At 48.1% G+C, this 17,768-nt stretch overlaps 4 protein-coding genes across 5 annotated transcripts; 2 read left to right on the top strand and 2 right to left on the bottom strand.

The window, feature by feature from the left end:
• Nucleotides 1–2,515, bottom strand: LOC9631340 (protein NRT1/ PTR FAMILY 8.2). Its single transcript, XM_002990360.2, has 3 exons — nucleotides 1,744–2,515; nucleotides 1,047–1,624; nucleotides 1–997 (listed from the first exon to the last, which is right to left on the bottom strand). The coding sequence occupies exons 1-3, from the start codon at nucleotides 1,972–1,974 to the stop codon at nucleotides 1–3; spliced, it is 1,806 nt and encodes a 601-aa protein (XP_002990406.1). The 5' UTR covers nucleotides 1,975–2,515.
• Nucleotides 2,505–4,198, top strand: LOC9631226. Of its 2 annotated transcripts, none has more exons than XM_002990399.2 (8): nucleotides 2,505–2,673; nucleotides 2,747–2,778; nucleotides 2,832–2,896; nucleotides 2,963–3,063; nucleotides 3,124–3,201; nucleotides 3,268–3,364; nucleotides 3,429–3,936; nucleotides 4,042–4,198. In XM_002990399.2, the coding sequence occupies exons 1-7, from the start codon at nucleotides 2,554–2,556 to the stop codon at nucleotides 3,473–3,475; spliced, it is 540 nt and encodes a 179-aa protein (XP_002990445.2). In that variant the 5' UTR covers nucleotides 2,505–2,553; the 3' UTR covers nucleotides 3,476–3,936; nucleotides 4,042–4,198. The 2 variants fall into 2 exon arrangements, with proteins under 2 accessions (XP_002990445.2, XP_024519965.1); XM_024664197.1 differs by having other exon boundaries at nucleotides 2,641–2,673; nucleotides 2,720–2,778.
• Nucleotides 4,199–4,333: 135 nt separating this feature from the next.
• Nucleotides 4,334–5,711, bottom strand: LOC9631225 (omega-hydroxypalmitate O-feruloyl transferase). Its single transcript, XM_002990359.1, has 2 exons — nucleotides 5,313–5,711; nucleotides 4,334–5,251 (listed from the first exon to the last, which is right to left on the bottom strand). Exons 1-2 carry the CDS (start codon nucleotides 5,709–5,711, stop codon nucleotides 4,334–4,336), a joined length of 1,317 nt encoding a protein of 438 aa, XP_002990405.1.
• Nucleotides 5,712–15,050: 9,339 nt separating this feature from the next.
• Nucleotides 15,051–17,679, top strand: LOC112342425. Its single transcript, XM_024664215.1, has 6 exons — nucleotides 15,051–15,258; nucleotides 15,383–15,418; nucleotides 15,484–16,395; nucleotides 16,617–16,915; nucleotides 16,972–17,501; nucleotides 17,676–17,679. Exons 1-6 carry the CDS (start codon nucleotides 15,051–15,053, stop codon nucleotides 17,677–17,679), a joined length of 1,989 nt encoding a protein of 662 aa, XP_024519983.1.
• Nucleotides 17,680–17,768: the final 89 nt, after the last annotated feature.

The raw sequence follows: 17,768 nt of genomic DNA, 5'->3' as shown, positions 1-17,768 counted from the left end.
TCAAACGAGCCTTACAAATTCAATGGATCGATCGCTCTTGGCAAGGTGACAACTCTCGACGCGATCCATGCAGCGACAATTAAATAGCGGGTTGTGGCACTTGGTGGCCATTCCATTCGGCGATCCATCGCCCATTTTCTTCACGGGAGACGACGACGACGACGACGAAGAGCCCGTAGAATACTCGTATCTCCTGGCGAGCGCCACGAATACGAGAGCGTTGACCCCCGAAAGCACAGCCAGCATCCAATAGTATCTGTCCAGGTGGCCGATGTTGATGTTGTTGGACAGCCACGGCGACGCTGACGTGGACCTCTTGACCACGGTGACCAGCAGCGATGCCACGTAGCTACCAGCGGCGCCGCCGGTGGAGAAGAATGACGTGCCCACGCTCCGTACGCTATCGGGCGCCTGGTCGTAGAAAAACTCGAGCATGCCAATGGCCGCGAAGACCTCGGCCAGGCCCACTAGCGAGTATTGGACAATGAGCCACATGGCACTGTACGGCAGGGTTTCCAGGGGATTGAGCGCGCGACCGGTGGCGTAGGCTATGGCGCGGCGCTTGCGCTCGATCAAGGCGGCGGCGACGACGGCGAGCATGGAGAGGAAGAGGCCGATGCCAATGCGCTGGAGGAATGTGATGCCGCGGGAGTGGCCGGTGATCCGGCGGAGCGCTGGGATGAGCGCGCGATCGTAGAGCGGGAGGACGAGGATGATGAAGATCGCGGCGAAGACTGGGACGCTGGCGGCGGGGATGGTGAAGGATCGCGCGAGGCGGCGATCCATGGTGAGGCCCTGCTGGACGGAGAAATTCACGAGCTGGATGAAGACGGTGTTGAGGAGGATGCTGGTGGCCCAGATTGGGACGAGGCGCGCGAGGGATTTGAGCTCCTCGACCTGGGTCACGGTGCACAGGCGCCAGGGCGTGATCGCGCTGGGCGAGCTCCGCGCGAGGATCTTCTCCGCCTCGGTCTCCACCGCCGCCTTGTCCAAGAACCTGGGAAGAACAGGGATCGATGTGAGCGAGGATATTTCGATCGATCTACCTCAGGTGATGCGTGCGCTGGAGCTTCCGGCTCCCCGGAATCGCCGACTCGCGATCGTAGACCTCGAAGAGCAGTGATTCATCGTCCGGGACTGGCAGATTTCTCTTCCTCACGGCCGCGACGATCACTTGCGCGAGGCGCGTCAAGGGGCTGCCGCTAGGGATCCGATGCCGGTAGCTCCTCGTCCCGGCCAGGAAGATGATCGTGGCCAGCAACATCGCGGCCGCGAGAATGCCCAGACCCCAGCCCCATCCCACGAAATCCTGGATGTATACCACGGCCGTGAGTGAGACCGCGATCCCGATGGCGATCATGAGGTAGAAGATGTTGAAGAACACGGCCAGGCTCTTGGACTCCCGGGGATCGTCTGGATCGAACTGGTCAGCGCCAAACGCCGAGACGCACGGCCTGATGCCCCCGGATCCCAGCGCCACGGTGTAGAGCGAGAGGTAGAGGAATGCGAGCTGCGATCGCGACGCTCTCTGGCACGTCCCGAGGAAGAGATTGAGCTCCGCGCAGCCGGTGGAGGGCGGGCGAAGCGATGGAGCGATGGCCGCGATCGTGAGCATGATCAAACCCTAGCAAAGAAGAAATCCATGAGAAAGAACGAAGAGATCTAAGAGAAAGAACGAAGGAATCCATGAGAAAGAACGATATTTCGGACCAGAGGAGATCGAGAGCTAGATCGATCGCTTACGATGAGGTAGATGATCGAGAAGATCGTGATTGTCCAGTAGCGGCCGAGGTAGGAATCCGCCAAGAACGCGCCGATGAGCGGCGTGAGGCAAGAAGTTCCCAGGACGTTCGTGATGACCGTCGCGGAGTCGGGGAAAGTGAAGTGGATCTTGTAGACCAGGAACGTGATGAAGTTCGTGGCGATCCCAAAGAAGGCCATTCTTTCCGCGACCTCGTTCCCTGCCAAGAACATCGATTATCAGCAACGATTGGAAGGAATGCCATGGCGAGATCTACCAAAGATGAAAGCCGCCGCCTTCCATCCGCCCCTCTCGTGCTTGTTAGCGAGCGGCCGGTTGTGGAGATCCACTGCCTGGACGCCAATCCTCCACTTCTCGTCGAGATTGGAGCGGCGCTGCTTGGATCGATCTCGATCCTCTTGTTCGAGCTCGCGGCGAGCGGCAAGCGCGACCGCCGACGCCATGGATCGAATGGAGGAGGGGGGAAAAGCCTGGCGTGACACCTTGGTCGAGCTCGCGCATGGGAATGGGGCTTTTCCACACGAACGAGCTACGCGAGATTTGGCATCGCGCACGGAAAATGCCGGCCTCGCTCACGCGATCGTATCAAGCATGCGATTCTCGCAAGAGCCAGCGCTCGGTCAATCGATCGATGGAAGGATTCTCCATTTCTTTCTTCCCTGTTCTTGTTGATCAACCAAACTCTCCTTGCATCATGCTGACTCTCCTGCCAACAAGAAAGAGAGGGAAATTTAAACCTCCAACCAAGAACCCTAAAATTGGGGTGGCCACGTGTTCGTTTTTCTTGCGCTATGGCAGCTCTTCCTTGGCATATCAGGGCAAGCTCCACATTTCCAGTAATTCCAGCGATTGGAGCGCGAGGAGCGATCTCTCTAACGCCATCGCGGGCCTCGACTCTCCGCAACCGCAAGGTAGGCATAGATCGATCGATCCATAGACCAAGCAATCGCAATGTAGCTCTTTGATCGTTTCGTGTGCTGCTAGTTCTTGGCTATGGCGGCAGCTCAGGGCGACAGGTGATCCATTGATTGATTGATCGGCGCCGCGTGATTTGTGGATTGTATCGCAGGCCAAATCCCTGGCGCTTCATCAGGTGGAGAAGAGCGAATGACGAACAAGTCATGTCTAAGCAAGGTGTTGCTTTTGCTTGTTTTTTTTTCTCTTTTCTCTTGAGATTGAGTGAGAGTGTTTGTTTTCCAGGAGACAAGAAGAAAGGAAACTTTGGATACAAAGTGATCCCTGGAGAAACGCTGCATGACATTGCTGCCAAGTTTAAAACTCGAGTTGAGATCCTCATGGAAGTAAGAAACTTCTTTGTCTTCTTTGTTTTTTTCTCTTGTAAGTTCTAACGCGAATTCCAGGCAAATGACATTCTTAATCCCCAAAACATTGCAGCTGGTGAGCACCTCTGGATTCCTAAAACATACGAAATTGTCACGGTACGCAGGGAAGAAAATGCTTTTTTTGCATTGATCTTGATGGTTTCTTCTGTTTGTATGGACAAGGGCGATACTCTCTATTCGCTGTCGCGGAAGTTTGGAACCAAGGTTTCAGCAATTCAAGCTGCAAATGGCATCGATGATCCAGAGTTGATCTACATAGGTAACAACAAAATTCATTGCATGATCGGTGTGTAACACTCGTGCTTTGTGTTGTGTCATAACAGGTGACGTGATTATAGTTCCAGAGGAAGAAGAAAATGAGAACGAGTGAAGGTTACTCAATCTCAATTCGCAAGAAAACGATACTTTTGGAAGATCCATCGCCAGAAATCTAAGGCAGGGAAGAAAATCACACGCATGGACACTATAGCATATGCTATCATTGCAATTGATAGATAAAATAAATGACATGGTCTCAACACCAATTGTGCTATCACAGTCACCATATACTCGGAAATATTGATATTCTTTCCCTATTAGGAAGCTCTCGTGACCTAGAGCTCGCACAGCACGGCAATGGCTTCTCATCCTGTCCAGCCCATGGCTCCACGGCACCAGGCCGGCGCTCGCAAGGCCGGCGATTTCGGCCGATCCAAGTCGTGCCCTCCCCACAGCGACGATCGCAAGATGAGCGTCAAGCAGGAGCAGATCTATCGCCAGATGGTGGACGAGCGCGTCGCCGAAAAGCTGGGGAAGCTCCACGATTCCGTCTTCGCGGCTCGCCAGGCTAGGGTATGGTTCTTTCGATCGATATTTCTTCCCCCTTGCTGAATTTCTTCGCATTTTCTTGCTGGATCGATGAATTTGGTGGATTGATCTTCTTGTTTCCTTGTGTAGAGGCTCAAGAGGCAGCAGAGCTCCACCGCCTTGCTCGTGCAGTCGATCCAGGAGGCCATCAAGGAATCGTCGTGAGCGCGCTCGCTAGCGCCAAGATCGCGACTTATATGTACCTAAATCTCGAGTTTCAAGTAAGAAAATCGTCGATTTTCACGCTCATGCTGCGCTCTGGCATTTTTTTTTCTTGTGAATTCGCGATTGGTTTCTCGTGCTCTCCTCTGCAGATAGAAACAAGAGAATTCGATCGAGTTGAAGGAGAGGTAAAATTTTATTCCTGGATGGGACTAATGAGCTATGACTTTGAAATGAGTGCTAGCTTCTCAAAGGTGGCGAGTGAGATGGAATCCAAGCAAACCGATACTTGAATTCCATCCGAGATAAGTGGGAAGAAGATCACTGAAGAGTTTCGTGGATCTAGCGGGTACTCCACTCTTCGCGGCTTCCCCCATCCGAAATCCAGCTCCAGGGACTCGCGCATCAGCCTCGGCCAAGCGTTGATCATCGTCTCGCAGTCGTGGTGGTACCAAGCATCCGGATGCAACTCCAGGTAGTCCCATCCAGATCGAACGTACTCGTTGCTAACTCGCCTCTTTGCCTCCTGGACACGACCAGCGATAGACGAGAGTGGAAGCTCACGGAGATCAGCGAGTGTGAGCTCCGCGAAAGCTCCATACGCGGCGTTACCGCAGAAGTTCTGTCCCAGCGGCGGCTCCAGCACGCTCCTCGTGTCCACCATGAATCTCAGGCGGAGGACGTCGCTGCTCGACTTGCCCGGGAGCGATAGAGCGTGAGCTCGCCAGATGAAAGCCGCCAAGGCCTCGAAAGTGGAGCAGCCAGGGAGAGTCCCATCGTCAAGAACAGCTTGCTTGAGCTCGAGGAGCCTCGAACTGGAGAAGACGAAGGTCTTCCTCGACTTTTTGGGAGCCTTTCTCCTCCGCGACTCGGAGCTCAGCACCGATTCTTGGGTGAGAGTGAAGCGACTACTGCCGTGATCGGTCTGCTTGGCGAACTCTCGGTGCTGGAAGGCTACTCGAGGTGGATCTCGGGCTCTTAGCCGCGTCCGGTCGCCATTCGGAGCCATGTAGAGGCCGTCACCTCGGTTGACGGAAGCAAAGTTGAGGAGGAACGTCATACCGGCAATAGCGTCGGCCAAGGTGTGATGGATCAACATACCAATCGCGTAGCCATCGTCGCCAAGTAAGTGAGTTACCTGAGAATTGCAATGGTTTTCTCAAGCTTGTTCTTTCTTCTGTGTAGCCGGTGGTACTCACCTGGACCGTCAACAGTGGCAGATCTTCCAGGGCCGTGATCTTGTCCTCGTCGAGAAAGAAGAAATCGTCAAAGTGGTCGGGAGTGACTCGGTCGACGCTGAGACTGGAGCTGGCCAGCGCAAGGAGAGCTCCCGCATTGCTACAGACGATCTCCATCCGGCCGGAGTGATTGAAGCGCAGCCTCCCGGCCCAGAAGTGATACGAATCCAGCAGCTCTGCCAGCGACGACTTGAGACGATCGGTGTCGAGCTTGCCGCTCTCCGGCGCGTAGAAGAAGAGGTTTCTCACGTAGAAGCCCAGCCTCTGGTCCATGTTGCACAGAAACATGGCAGCGTGATCGGCCGGATGATCCTTGGGGACAATGCGTGAGACATCGTGAACACGAACAGCGCTCGCCATGGATCAAACTCTCTCGATCAAAGAGGAGTTGTGTATATTTCTAGGTGGAGAAGAGCTTCTTCCTGTCACGGGGATTTCGTGCCAGAGCGAGCTCTTCCATGTGATCCTGGGTGGTTATTTTGCCATGCTCTCCCAGAGCTTGTGATTAAAGTAGCGTGGACTTGGAGATAAAATAGTGACATTCACTCTCAAAGCTTGACGCGATTCTTCTATCATAGCAAACTTTTAGAAGAGATGAGAAAAAAAAATTCCACCTCTTCTCCATCTTTGTGATTGATGTTGGTATGGATGTAACTCCACGCCAGGCTTCCATACGAAATCGAAAGTTAGAAGAGTTGGATGGCCAAAGTTACGATTTGGAGTTACAAGTGTTGGAATCTTCTTCTCCTTTTTTTTTTTTCTTTCTTGGCTATACTCTGATTCGCGAGCTGGTGCTGAACCGGGACGACATCCGGGAGGACATCCGCGACGAGTTTGAAGACATGCGCGAGGGGCTGGACGCGGTGGAGAGCCTGGAGAAGGGACTCATGGCCGCAGTGGTCATGGGGAATCGCCCCTCCACGCTGCCTTCGATCATGTCCCGGCACTTTGTGGCAACTTCTTTCAATCCTGTTTTCGCCGGACCATGCCTCTCGTCAGTCTCGATTCGATCCGAAACAAGAGCGAACGAGAAGAAGAGAAAAAGGAAGGTTTTCTTACCTCCAGACAGCATGAAGATGTTCTCCACACCCTTCTCGACGAACAGATTTCCAGTGCTCTAAGAAACAAAGAGGAAGGCCTAGCTGGTTACGCGATTGCAAGATGCAAGGAATTCATACCGCTCCCGTGTGCTCGTCCTCATCGTAGAAGATTATAATCTTGTCTGGCTCTTTGTTCATCTGTGGAGCGCGGAAGAGCAAAGAAAAAGAAGTTTGAGTGGCTTCCTAGAAGAAAAGAAAGTTGCTGTAACTCACAAAACTTAGAATCTCGACGGTGAACACGTTGACGGATCTTCTGAGCAGTGGCGCGGGATACGAAATCGCTGTTTGGCCAGTTCGCGAAAACAATGGTCAGTCTGTAGTTTCAACTCAAAGCTAAGTTACCTCCTTTCATGTGGCACGCCTGAAACTCATCTTTATCCCTGATGTCCAGGATCAAGCATCCGATTTGTTTCTGCACTGGGTGGTAACTGACGATCCAAAAACAAAAGAGAAAAAAAAAAAGTGGAGAGAGAAGTTTAGTTACCTCGTCAAGCAGTCGAAGAAGTGTGCTCAGCTTCATCCTCCTGAAATTCTCCTCCTTTTTAAACCGGGCATCTTCAAGTTTCCACTGAGTTAAAGTTGACAATACTATGAAGAGAGAAAAACAAGAACTAGGATACTGATCTTTGCCTCGGGGTACTTCTCATTGAGCTTGCGCATGTTGATGCCACTGCAAAACTCACAAGATCACGACTATCTTACTCAGCAGAGCTAGGGAAGAGTAAAAAAATGGAAAGAACTACCTGTCAATCGAGGCTTTGATGTTCCCATACTTTGTAGCACGCACAGATCCCTGAGAGACAAAAGAGAAAAGTTTCCAGCGAAAAATCCAAAGGATGAGCTTACCGATGTGGAGCTCGCCGAGCTCCTGCTTCCATGGTGGCTAAAAGCAGGCCTCATGCCTTTGAGCCACTGCTGTTATTCATGCGCATCCACAATCCAGGCTTGCCACCACCACATTTTCTTACAAAATTTCTCTTCCTTCCTTCCGTGGTGCTCGAGCTAGAAGAACCCTGCCCGATCAACTATGGTGAAAGCTAGCAAATCTGGGCGTGTCGCATTTTTCTTCGCGATTGCAAGCTCGCAGCCACAGTGAGATCTCCTAGGGCTTCAGCCGGCCGGTGGAATCTCACCACGAAATTAACTGACCGATCCCGGAACCCTGATTAGGGCACGACGTGGCAGCCTCTCATGAAGCCACGTCATTTTTGGCTTTCCGACGTGGCAGTTTATCCCATGCTAATCCAGTGTAAAGTTACGCATTCCACTCATACTCAATCAGAGCCTTTCTTGCTCATTTGTCATAAAGATTCCAAGCCCAGCAGCTGGCCGAACCGCTTTTGAGCTGACGAGCTAAGTCAATTAAGAGTCAACTTGTTCAATATAAGTCAACGTGATCAATAAAAGTTCATAACAGTATTAACTTGAAATATACATACGTGTTTATAGCATTCGATGCTATTGCTCATGAGCTCAAAAAATCTAACCAAACAGCCTTTGTAGTTTTATGTGTAGAGGGACTGGAAGCAAGCAACCATTTTCAAAGCACAAGGTCCGCAAGGAAAGCGAATCTAAGGGATGTTTGTGTTTTCCCAAGATACAAAATGACATGAAGATGCGCAGAAAAGGCATTTTGATGACCACCATATGTGCTGTGCAAACTATAAACAAAGAGAAAAGAAAAATCAATCATCAAAGGAATCTCTTGGACTTGATGATCCTGTTGCTCTCAAGCTGCACATTTTTGCCCAACTTTGAATGTTTATCCTGGACTTTTACCAGTAAAATGGTGAACTTGCAGAGCCAACTTGTTCAAGATCCTTGAGCTTGGCAGCTGAATTCTTCCACCCGGATCTCGCACAGCCTCCAGCCTGGCAACATAACTCCAACCCTTGCCTTCTTCCTCACCTTCTTGGAAGGATTAGACTTCATCATCTCCCTTCATACTCGAGCCCAGAATGCAGGTGTTCAATCCTAGCCTCCACCACCTTCCTCAAAACGTTCCTCATGGCAGCAATGGAATCCATAGCCACCACAACAATGCTCTGAGTAGCTTCCAAGTTAAGTGTGTCCGACGAGCAATCCAGTCACCTTTGCCAATGAGCTCTTCGTCCCCAAACCACAACACGTCTGGGGTGACTCCGTACCTGCGACATTCATCTGTGACCAGGTCCAAACCAACCCAATGCAGATGAGATCGATTCTTATGGTTGATTTTTCTTTGGCATCCCCAGCAGCCCCACTGATCGAAGTTTCGGGCATTCTCCACAAACTCCCTGGCCACAGGAATGACTTTGGAGTCGCAGATTAGAAGAGATTTCATCCTGCCTTGCTGCTTGAGTTTCATTTTCTAATATTTCATAAAGTTTTTTAGGAATGTTTAGAAGCTTGAGGCCTTTTCTCCACCACATACATGTCACTCAATAAGTGCGTTCACTTTTAAAAACATTATCATATTTTTTAATGCATATGAGCCAGTTAGCAACTCAATTTATATTCATATAAAATAGTGATGGGTCGCAATTTAGTCACCGGGATATTTTTGATAATTTCACAACGAAACTCGAGGTTGTTTCATTTGGATAAAGTCCTACACTTGTTTATTGACCCCGTCAATGAAGCACAAACACGACATATCGTGCCCGAGAAGCAGTCAAAACCGTGTACATAGCAGCCTCAAATCCTCCATATAAATTGGCACGACTCTGGCACAGCAAAGCAAAGAAGGGATACAAGAAAAGCAATTAGTTACATTTGTAGATTGATGATACAATGGCGAGCAAGTCCCAGCTGATGCTTCTGGCCATGTTTGTGACAATCCTCCTGGTTGGAGTGGACGTTGGCGGAATCAAAAGCGCAGCAGCCCAGCGGCAATGCAAATCTGGATGGAACTGGGACGGCCATAAGTGCATCCAGTGTCCCAAAGGCTGGTGCTGGTATAGCAGCGATTGCCACCGATGCCTCTCCGGATGGAAGTGGAGTGAAAGCAAATGCGTGAGTTGCCCGAGCAACTGGTACTGGTACAACAACAAGTGCCACCAATGCCAATTTGGCTGGAAATGGAGCAAGGGCCACTGCATCAAGAACTAACCAAATTGGAGGCACAAAATGAATTGTTCTATGATTTTAAATCTGATTTAAATAAAATTGCAAACTTATTGGGAGAAAAAATGGGGTGAGAGAGGTTCGAACTCTCAACCTCATAAATCATAAAAACTTTGTTTTGAAAATGCTATGGATGGACAAGGCCGGCCATTGTTTGAGGTAATTCAAGTCAATTGATTTCCATCCTTCTGTCACCTCATTGTTTCGCAGTTTCACATAACATTTGACTTTTTAACGTTGAGAAAGTCAACGAGTCATCCGGAACTGAACGTGTTTATCCTTATAAGACGCGGTCAATCCCGCACTCAAGCACATCAAAGTTAGTTTCTCTACGCAAGTCTAGGAAAGTTCTAAAGATGGTGAGCAACAAGATGCTGCTGGCGATGTTTATGGTGCTCCTGGTGGGAGTTGACATTGGAGGAATTGCAAGTGCGAGCGCCCAGAGGCGATGCAAGCCGGGATGGCCCTGGGATGCGAAGAAGTGCGTCTCTTGCCCGCTCCGCTGGTACTGGTACAACAATTCTTGCCAGCGATATTAATGCCCGCACAATTGGTACTGGTATTCGGGTTCTTGCCACCGCTGCCCGACCAACTGGTACTGGTATGTGAAGTTGCCCATCGAGATCCAAGTTCATATAGGATGTCAATGACAATGATCATTGTAACCTTTGGGTGAATAAAATGTGTGTGCTTTTCTTTCCATGACATCCCATTTTAAAGCTCATGCAGAGTCTGCTTAACAAGACACTTGCTACTGAAGCATACAAATTCTATAGAAGGGTTGGAGGCATGTAGTATAAATACTTGGTTGTAGAGAAAATTACTTTTGATTGAGTTTATGCACATCTTATTTGCATTACAAATCAAGTGTTTTCTTTGCTCGCTCTCTCTCTCTCTCTCTCTCTCTCTCTCTCTCTCTCTCTCTCTCTCTCTCTCTCTCTCTCTCTCTCTCTCTCTCTCTCTCTCTCTCTCTCTCTCTGTGCACTCATTTGGTGCCATCCCTTACCCACTTTTTTCTTGGGAATTTCTTTTTTTTTTTGCCGTTTTCTATGTTCTTTTGGCAAGTAACAAGAGGTAGAAAAAGTGTGCACCAGCTGCCAGTTTCACTTTTACTCTGAGATTTCATTCAGGATATACAAGGTATTTAAAGTCCACTCGTACTTGTGCCCAGACTCTAATCTACATTTCTCTCCTTCCAACAAGAAATTGGGTGTCTTTTGTTTCTAACGGTTCGTAAATTTCTTGCCTATTTACCTTTAAAAATATTATCATATTTAATGCATAACTCGTAACTTTTGATGATTTCATGGACTTAAATAGGAATCTTGAGACTGTTTCATTTGGATTGACCCCGTCAATCGAGCACAAACACGACATGTCTTGCCAGAGACGCAGTAAAAACCGTGTGCATAGCTGTCTTACTTGGACTCAGCCTCAACTCCTCCATATAAATTGGTACACATTGGCAGAACCCAGCAAAGCAGTTAATCAAGAGAAAGAAGAGATACAAGAAAAGCAATTAGTTTACATTTCTAGATTGACGATACAATGGCGAGCAAGTCCCAACTGATGCTTCTGGCCATGTTTGTGACAATCCTCCTGGTTGGAGTGGACTTCGGTGGCATCGCAAACGCAGCAGCCCAGCAGCGATGCAAATCTGGATGGAACTGGGATGGCCACAAGTGCATTCAGTGTCCCAAAGGTTGGTTCTGGTATAGCAGCGATTGCCACCGATGCCTCTCCGGATGGAAGTGGAGTGGAAGCAAATGCGTGAGTTGCCCGAGCAACTGGTACTGGTACAACAACAAGTGCCACCAATGCCAGTTTGGCTGGAAATGGAGCAAGGACCACTGCATCAAGAACTAACCAAATTGGAGGCACAAAATGAATTGTCCTATGATTTAAATAAAATCGCAAACTTATTGGGAGAAAAAATGGGGTGAGAGAGGCTCGAACTCTCGACCTCAGGTAGAATCTCGAGACACAAACAAAGGGCCCGGAGTAAAGCATCGTCTTAAATCAGAAAAACTTTGTTTTGAAAGTAATGTGCGCAAATTTATATACTCATCCCAAGCGTGTGCTTCTGCAACATCAACCTACTCTCTGGCAGAACCAAAGTGAATCATAGAACTCATAGATCTCTTCCGTGGAATCAGGTCGGTCGATCAGAATTCCCTTGCAAGGAAAAAACAAAGCAAGCAAACAAGGCTGTTACCGAGTTCCTCACTTTCATGCCTAGCAAACTGTGTCAATATATGTCGATCAATGAACGGCAGTACTAGCATTTCATCGTAGTTGCCTTTGAAGTACACTTTGAACTCCTCTTCCAGATCCACTGGCAGTTGATTCTCCAGCAACACCCGAACCTAAAAAAAATTTGGCAGTTAGAAAGAAAATTACCAAGAAATTAGGATTTCTGGCGCTAATTGTGCGGTTCGACACACAGAGATTCAACGTGCACAAGGATGTGGCTGGCGACGTCACGATCGCTGCACTTCATGATGTATATGTGGGAATGGATGGAGAGGGTACTGGTCGATGGTTCTGAGTGTTTCTAGATTCAGTGCACAAGTTACTCAACTTACGAGTCAAGTTCCTAGTACCTGCTCTTTCCTTTTAACTAAAATAAGATTAATGAAGAATAGGTTTATTTGAACATTTTCAATTAGGTTTCTGGCGTAAATGGAGGTTCTGGATGAACATACACAGCGATTTGACGTATTGCGAAGATGTTTCCAGTAAGTGTTAAACCACTTTATGATATTTGTTTTGATTTGTTTTGTTTTTCAGAACTGGGTGGAAAATGATATCTTGAACCTCACTAATAAGATTGATGGATTTTCTCGTGAGGAGGCAAGAAAACAAGCAACACAGAAAGTTCACTCCAAATATGACACAAATGGTTCTGAGTGTTTCTGATAGAGATTCAGTGCACAAGTTATTCAACTTGCGAGTCAAGTTCCTCGTCAGATATATACTAGAGGCTCTGGGTACAAAGCCTTTAGCAGAGGACATCAAGCCTGCTCTGGAAGCTGCCTTCCAGAAGTGAGCTTCATTTTACTTATACCTTAGTTGCTAATCGCTGTTTCAGGATGGACGAGCAAGTAAAAGGCCTGGCTGAGGAGCTAGACTTCCACGGGCCTGCAGTGTTTCTGGCGACGAAGTTCAACAGTGTGGTGGTTATCGTTCATGAAAGATGGGTGTACACTGCTGGGGATTCGGACGCGCATATAATCCTTGCCAGGAAGTTGGAGCCCTTTTATTTTACCACAGGCTATCACCAGTAATGGATAAGGAAGAGCTTCCTAACTATGGAAGTGATGAGCCATCTTGTTCTATTTTCATCAGGTGATGTCTTATGTGCACAGTGCGAGTCTCTTTCTCACACTTTTGTGTGTCAAGGAACGTCTACAAACCGCAGATCAGTATCTAGTGATTGGCTCCAAGCAAATATGGACCTACATTCGGGAGACGGACTACATGCTACCGATCCTGCAGAGCCGCATAGATGTTGAGGTGCATACTTTGTTTTGAACAGTGCTCCATCCAAATGCTTCGTTTGCAGGGCCTGAATGAGGCGTGTAAATCTATAGTTGGACCATTCAAGGACCGAAGCAAAATCCTTATAGTAATCACGCTTCAAAAACACGCTCACGAACGGTAGCGTTAAGCGTCCTCGGCTCGATGACTCTATGTTGGAGGAGCTCTTGAACACGGAATGGCAAGACATTGGTAAGGCTTACAAGCAAGGTAACTAATCTGACCTGTTCTTTCGCAGATGACCCGGAGGATCGCGTCATCGGCGATCCTCTACGCTTCTTGTTACCATACGGTATGTCTAGGTTTTTTCTTTTTACATCTGGTTGCTCACTATGGATTTCTCCAGTGAATGGCAGGAAGCAAGATCCTCTTCCACGACGTCTGGTGAGTACTATGCATTTCATTACATACAAGAACCTTGTGCAGAGGATGAAATTGAGATTTCATCCTCTCTTTAATGTGTCTCCTGTGTAAAAATATGCAATCCATTTGTAATACAGTGTGCACAGAAATGACATTTGGGGTTCTTTCTTCAGTGAGTATGGGGGTTGACCCGGCTGATCCAGTTGGTTTACTTGCTCGGCTTTAAAAATCATTCCGCTCAAGTGCGAGGAGCATACACGCAAGGTAGTGAACGGGGAATGGAAGAGCTGCTTGATTGAGGTCGCCGCCGTGCTGGGCGAGATGCTTCCTGCGGATCTCCGTGCTGCGTGAACCATTGCTGCGCGAGACTCGGGCATCGTGTAAGAAATTTGCCTGGCCGCCGCCAGCTTCAATGTCCAAGAGATCAAGCTCCTCTCCGGCATCCAGCGAAATCTTACTACATGTAATGCCGTGCTAGCAACTCCTTTAGAGGTGGCTGAAACCAACAGCAAACACGAAAGATGACGTCGAACACATTGGCATATTGGTCACAGCATTTAAGAATCATATTCAATACGGATGGCATGAGTGGCTGTATCAAATCTGCACCATCGAGAGATCTCGTGACATGGAATGCCCTTCTTCTCTAAACTCGATAATGTCCAGGAATGCTCTTGGATTACGGAGGCCAAGGGTCTGTTCGATTCATCTGGCCGATGAGGTAAAGTTTCTATTTGCCTAAACTTTGTTGCGCACTGCGTTTTCCATACTTATCGTTTTTTATCCTAGCGTTCTATGCCCAACCATATCGACCAGGTCAAGAGCTTGTTTTTGGCAATGCCCGAGCACGATCCATGAAGGAGTTGAATATATCTATTGTCAAGAGAAGAAGGTTGCAAAATGATGTCATAACCCATGTGTACAAGTCCCACACTGAATCAAAACCATGAAAGAAGAAGTGCACGGAAGCAAAACAATGACTCCAAAGATAGTCGAATACAATGTCATAACCAAATATACAATCAATGAAGTGGTACTACTGCCACTTAGGATCATGTCATAGAGAGCGTATACCTCAACAAACCACTCTTAACATCCAATCCCCCTCCAGTCTTAAGAGCCAGGTCAGAGCGGGAGACCCACTCAAGCTGCTGTCTCGCAGCTTGTTCCGCACTAGATGCTCCGTGACGAGCTGTTGCTTAACCGGAGGTGGCTCCTTATGGAGCTTGATGTGGAACATGCGGGACGAAGCTGGAAGCCTGTAACCTCCCTAGAACGGCCCAAAGAGCCACAGGTAGAGTGTACCTTTGGGGCTGGAAACGGGTTCGCCAACCTCAACGGAACGGAAGGAGCTATGCTCGGTCGCTGCTAATCACTGATATATAGTTTACAGGTGCGTCACCATCTTTCCCTCAAGCACGCTAAGCTCCAAGTCGACCACCACAGTATCAAGAGCAACAGCATCCTTTCGTTCCTTCAGGCAGCTTAAGTCGAGACTTGGGGAAAGGCATATTTTAGGACTACAAGCGTATCAGAGTGCTTTGTCAATTATATAAGTTTTTCAGAGCCCATTTGGCGACTAGGGTTAACAATGTCTGCATCCATTGCGAGGCAAATTGAAGCACTCGTGGAGAAAATCGAAGCACTCGAGCAGCAAATGGAAGCAGTCAAGAAGCTAATCGAAGAGGCAAAAGATCCAGAGGAGAGGGAGGAGCTGTGGGACGAGAGGCAGCAGCTGCAGGACGAGAGGGAGCAGCTGCGGGATAGAAAGCAGCAGCTGTGGGATGCCTTGTTGAACCGTAAGTTGTCTATCTCGTTTCGTGGTTTTGTTTGTTGTGGGCTGGCCTCCTCTATGTTTGGCTGCGCGCCTGTTTCCTCGTTTTGTGGCTATGTATTTGCCTATTTGTTACATTTCTGTTTCAGCCACCACGGCGGCGATAACACTTCAAGCTGCGCCAGGTAAGCACTCGCTCTTGTCTGTCTGGCTTGCTAAAGAGTTCGTTTTGGATCGGTTTGTGTTGTAGTGTCCAAGTTGCTGGATGTATACGGAGAACAACTGCAGCGCGCAAGGTGTTTTCACCGGATGCCTGAGACGAGGGTGCCAACCTGCAAGTTTCCTCTTCTGGACAACGGTGGTTTATGTACGGACTTGGGAGATTATTTTACTTTGGTCGGAAGGGAGGAGACGATTCAGCATCTGATGGCAGCCGCTGCAAGGGTGTTTGGAACTTTCATGAACACGACGGCCAATGCCTCGGATATTGAACAAAGAGAGTTCTTGTTGATGCTCATCGGATTTCCCGGCGCAGGTAAAACAACTGTCGGGACATGCCTCTCAGCTCTTCTCAGAGAAGCGTGGGAGAGGGACACAAAAACAGGGGATATAGATGGCCTTGTAGAGGATCAGCTAGGCGACAAAGGCCTTGTGAAGCAGTTCAAAGAAATGGTGAACAACGTGTTGGAGACCGGCAGAGATCTTACAATGTATCATGCGGTTGAAACTACGAGGGCAGGGCATGTAACTCCCCTGGAGAACGGCCTGGCAGCAGAACAGGTTTTGGCCCTTCGGTGCTTTCATGCAGCTCTTTGTCCAGTGAATACTACTGGTTATGGCGGCTTTCTCAGGCAGTTGGATGACAAATTTCCAGGCCTGAGGAATGTGCTGACTTTCGGAGATGTGATCGACTTCATTCGAACTGGTCTTAAGGTTCCTGCAGATAAGCGAATTTTCCTATCTTGGTTTTTTGATGACGTCAACAAGGCCCGGCCTCAGCACGGTCGCCCACCAGCATCGTCCTGGATTCATGATGCTTTCTCGGCCTACGTTCAACATATCAAAGATAACCGAGGTGGCCTGACGTTTCCTATACTTACAGCAGCAACGACCCAATTTGCCGGGGCCACAATGCGCTACACATCAACGGAGAAGGCTCTAAGTATTTTTATACCTATCAGGCCTTTGAAAGAGCAGGAGGTGGTCAGAGTTACGAAAATCTTCCTTACAAGACTAGGAAATACTCTGGACATGGAGAAACCATTTGAGCTCAAGGACGGACTAAGGAACCTGATAAAGTTATCAGGAGGGAATCCTCGCATGCTTGATCACCTTTTGAGAGGGTTGATGCCTGACCTGGATGCTTCGAAGTTCTATGAAAAGGTTTCCTTGTCTTTTATCTTGATGTGATGAGAAAATTTCTATGTTTGTTACAGGTGAATCAAGATCTCACTCAAATCGATCTCCGTAACACAATAACGACCGCCTGGGGTAATATCAAACGTGGGTTTTATTATCGGTACCTTAAGGACGAGAAGTATTTGTTGGTGTTACGAGCTTTTTATGTTGCACTGCTGGGGACCCTGATCAGTCGGGAAGAACTAGTCTGGCCAGGTAGCAGATACGAAGATAACTGGGGGTCTTTAGAGTCTTGCGGTTTAGTTGGACTCTTACGCAACGAGGTACTATTTTGATATTTCAGAGTTTATGTCAGAACTTCTGCGGTTGTCAATTACAGGAGCTATCATCTAACAAGAAGATTAAATTATCAAGAGATGAAGATGCTACTTTCTCCATCATGTTCTCTCCACTCCTCATTTACCATCTCGTCGAGAACCTACATGTGGTGGAGCTCCAGGATTTGTGTCCATCTAAACTAATCTCTAATCCCAAAAACAAGGAGGTATCTGATCTGATGTCCATTGTGTTGATGATCTATATGTTGCGGCTTTTTCATGATCGTGAGGGGAAGGGAACAGTATTCAAGTTTAGACTCGAAGAAATTCTTCCCTCCAATTTCTGCATTCCTGCAAGTATGCAAGCTTTGAAGTTCCGGGTGCCAGCTGGTGCAAAGTTTGGACGTCCGACACATCAGCCTCATCAGATACATACAGCAGATGTATTTCAGGCCTTCCTAAGAGACAACAGTCAGCAGTTTTATTGGGTTGGTGTTAGCAACCACGAACCTGATAGCTTCATCCATCTGCAGCTGGTGGATGCTGAAAACAAGCTGCAAGATTTCTTTTTATTTATTGAGAGCAAACACAGGTATAAAAAACCTTTATAAAGCTCAATGTAATGTACTGTATAACAGGGATGTTTATGAAGGGCAGCAAGCCAACTGGGAAGAAAACTTTGAGAAAAGAATATGGACAATAAAGCATTGGATGAATGAAGGTATTCATTTTCTAGTTGTGGGAGGTTAATTGTGTGTATTTTCAGGTGAGAATTATGCCATAGTCTTTATGACCGATCAAGCATTGGGTAACTTGATTTCCAAAGTCAAAAAATCTGAAAGGATGGTGGTGCTTGTGC

The sequence above is a fragment of the Selaginella moellendorffii genome, unplaced genomic scaffold, assembly GCF_000143415.4.
Source record: "Selaginella moellendorffii unplaced genomic scaffold, v1.0 SELMOscaffold_108, whole genome shotgun sequence".
NCBI lineage: Eukaryota > Viridiplantae > Streptophyta > Lycopodiopsida > Selaginellales > Selaginellaceae > Selaginella > Selaginella moellendorffii.
This window is presented reverse-complemented; position numbering and strand designations above follow the sequence as displayed.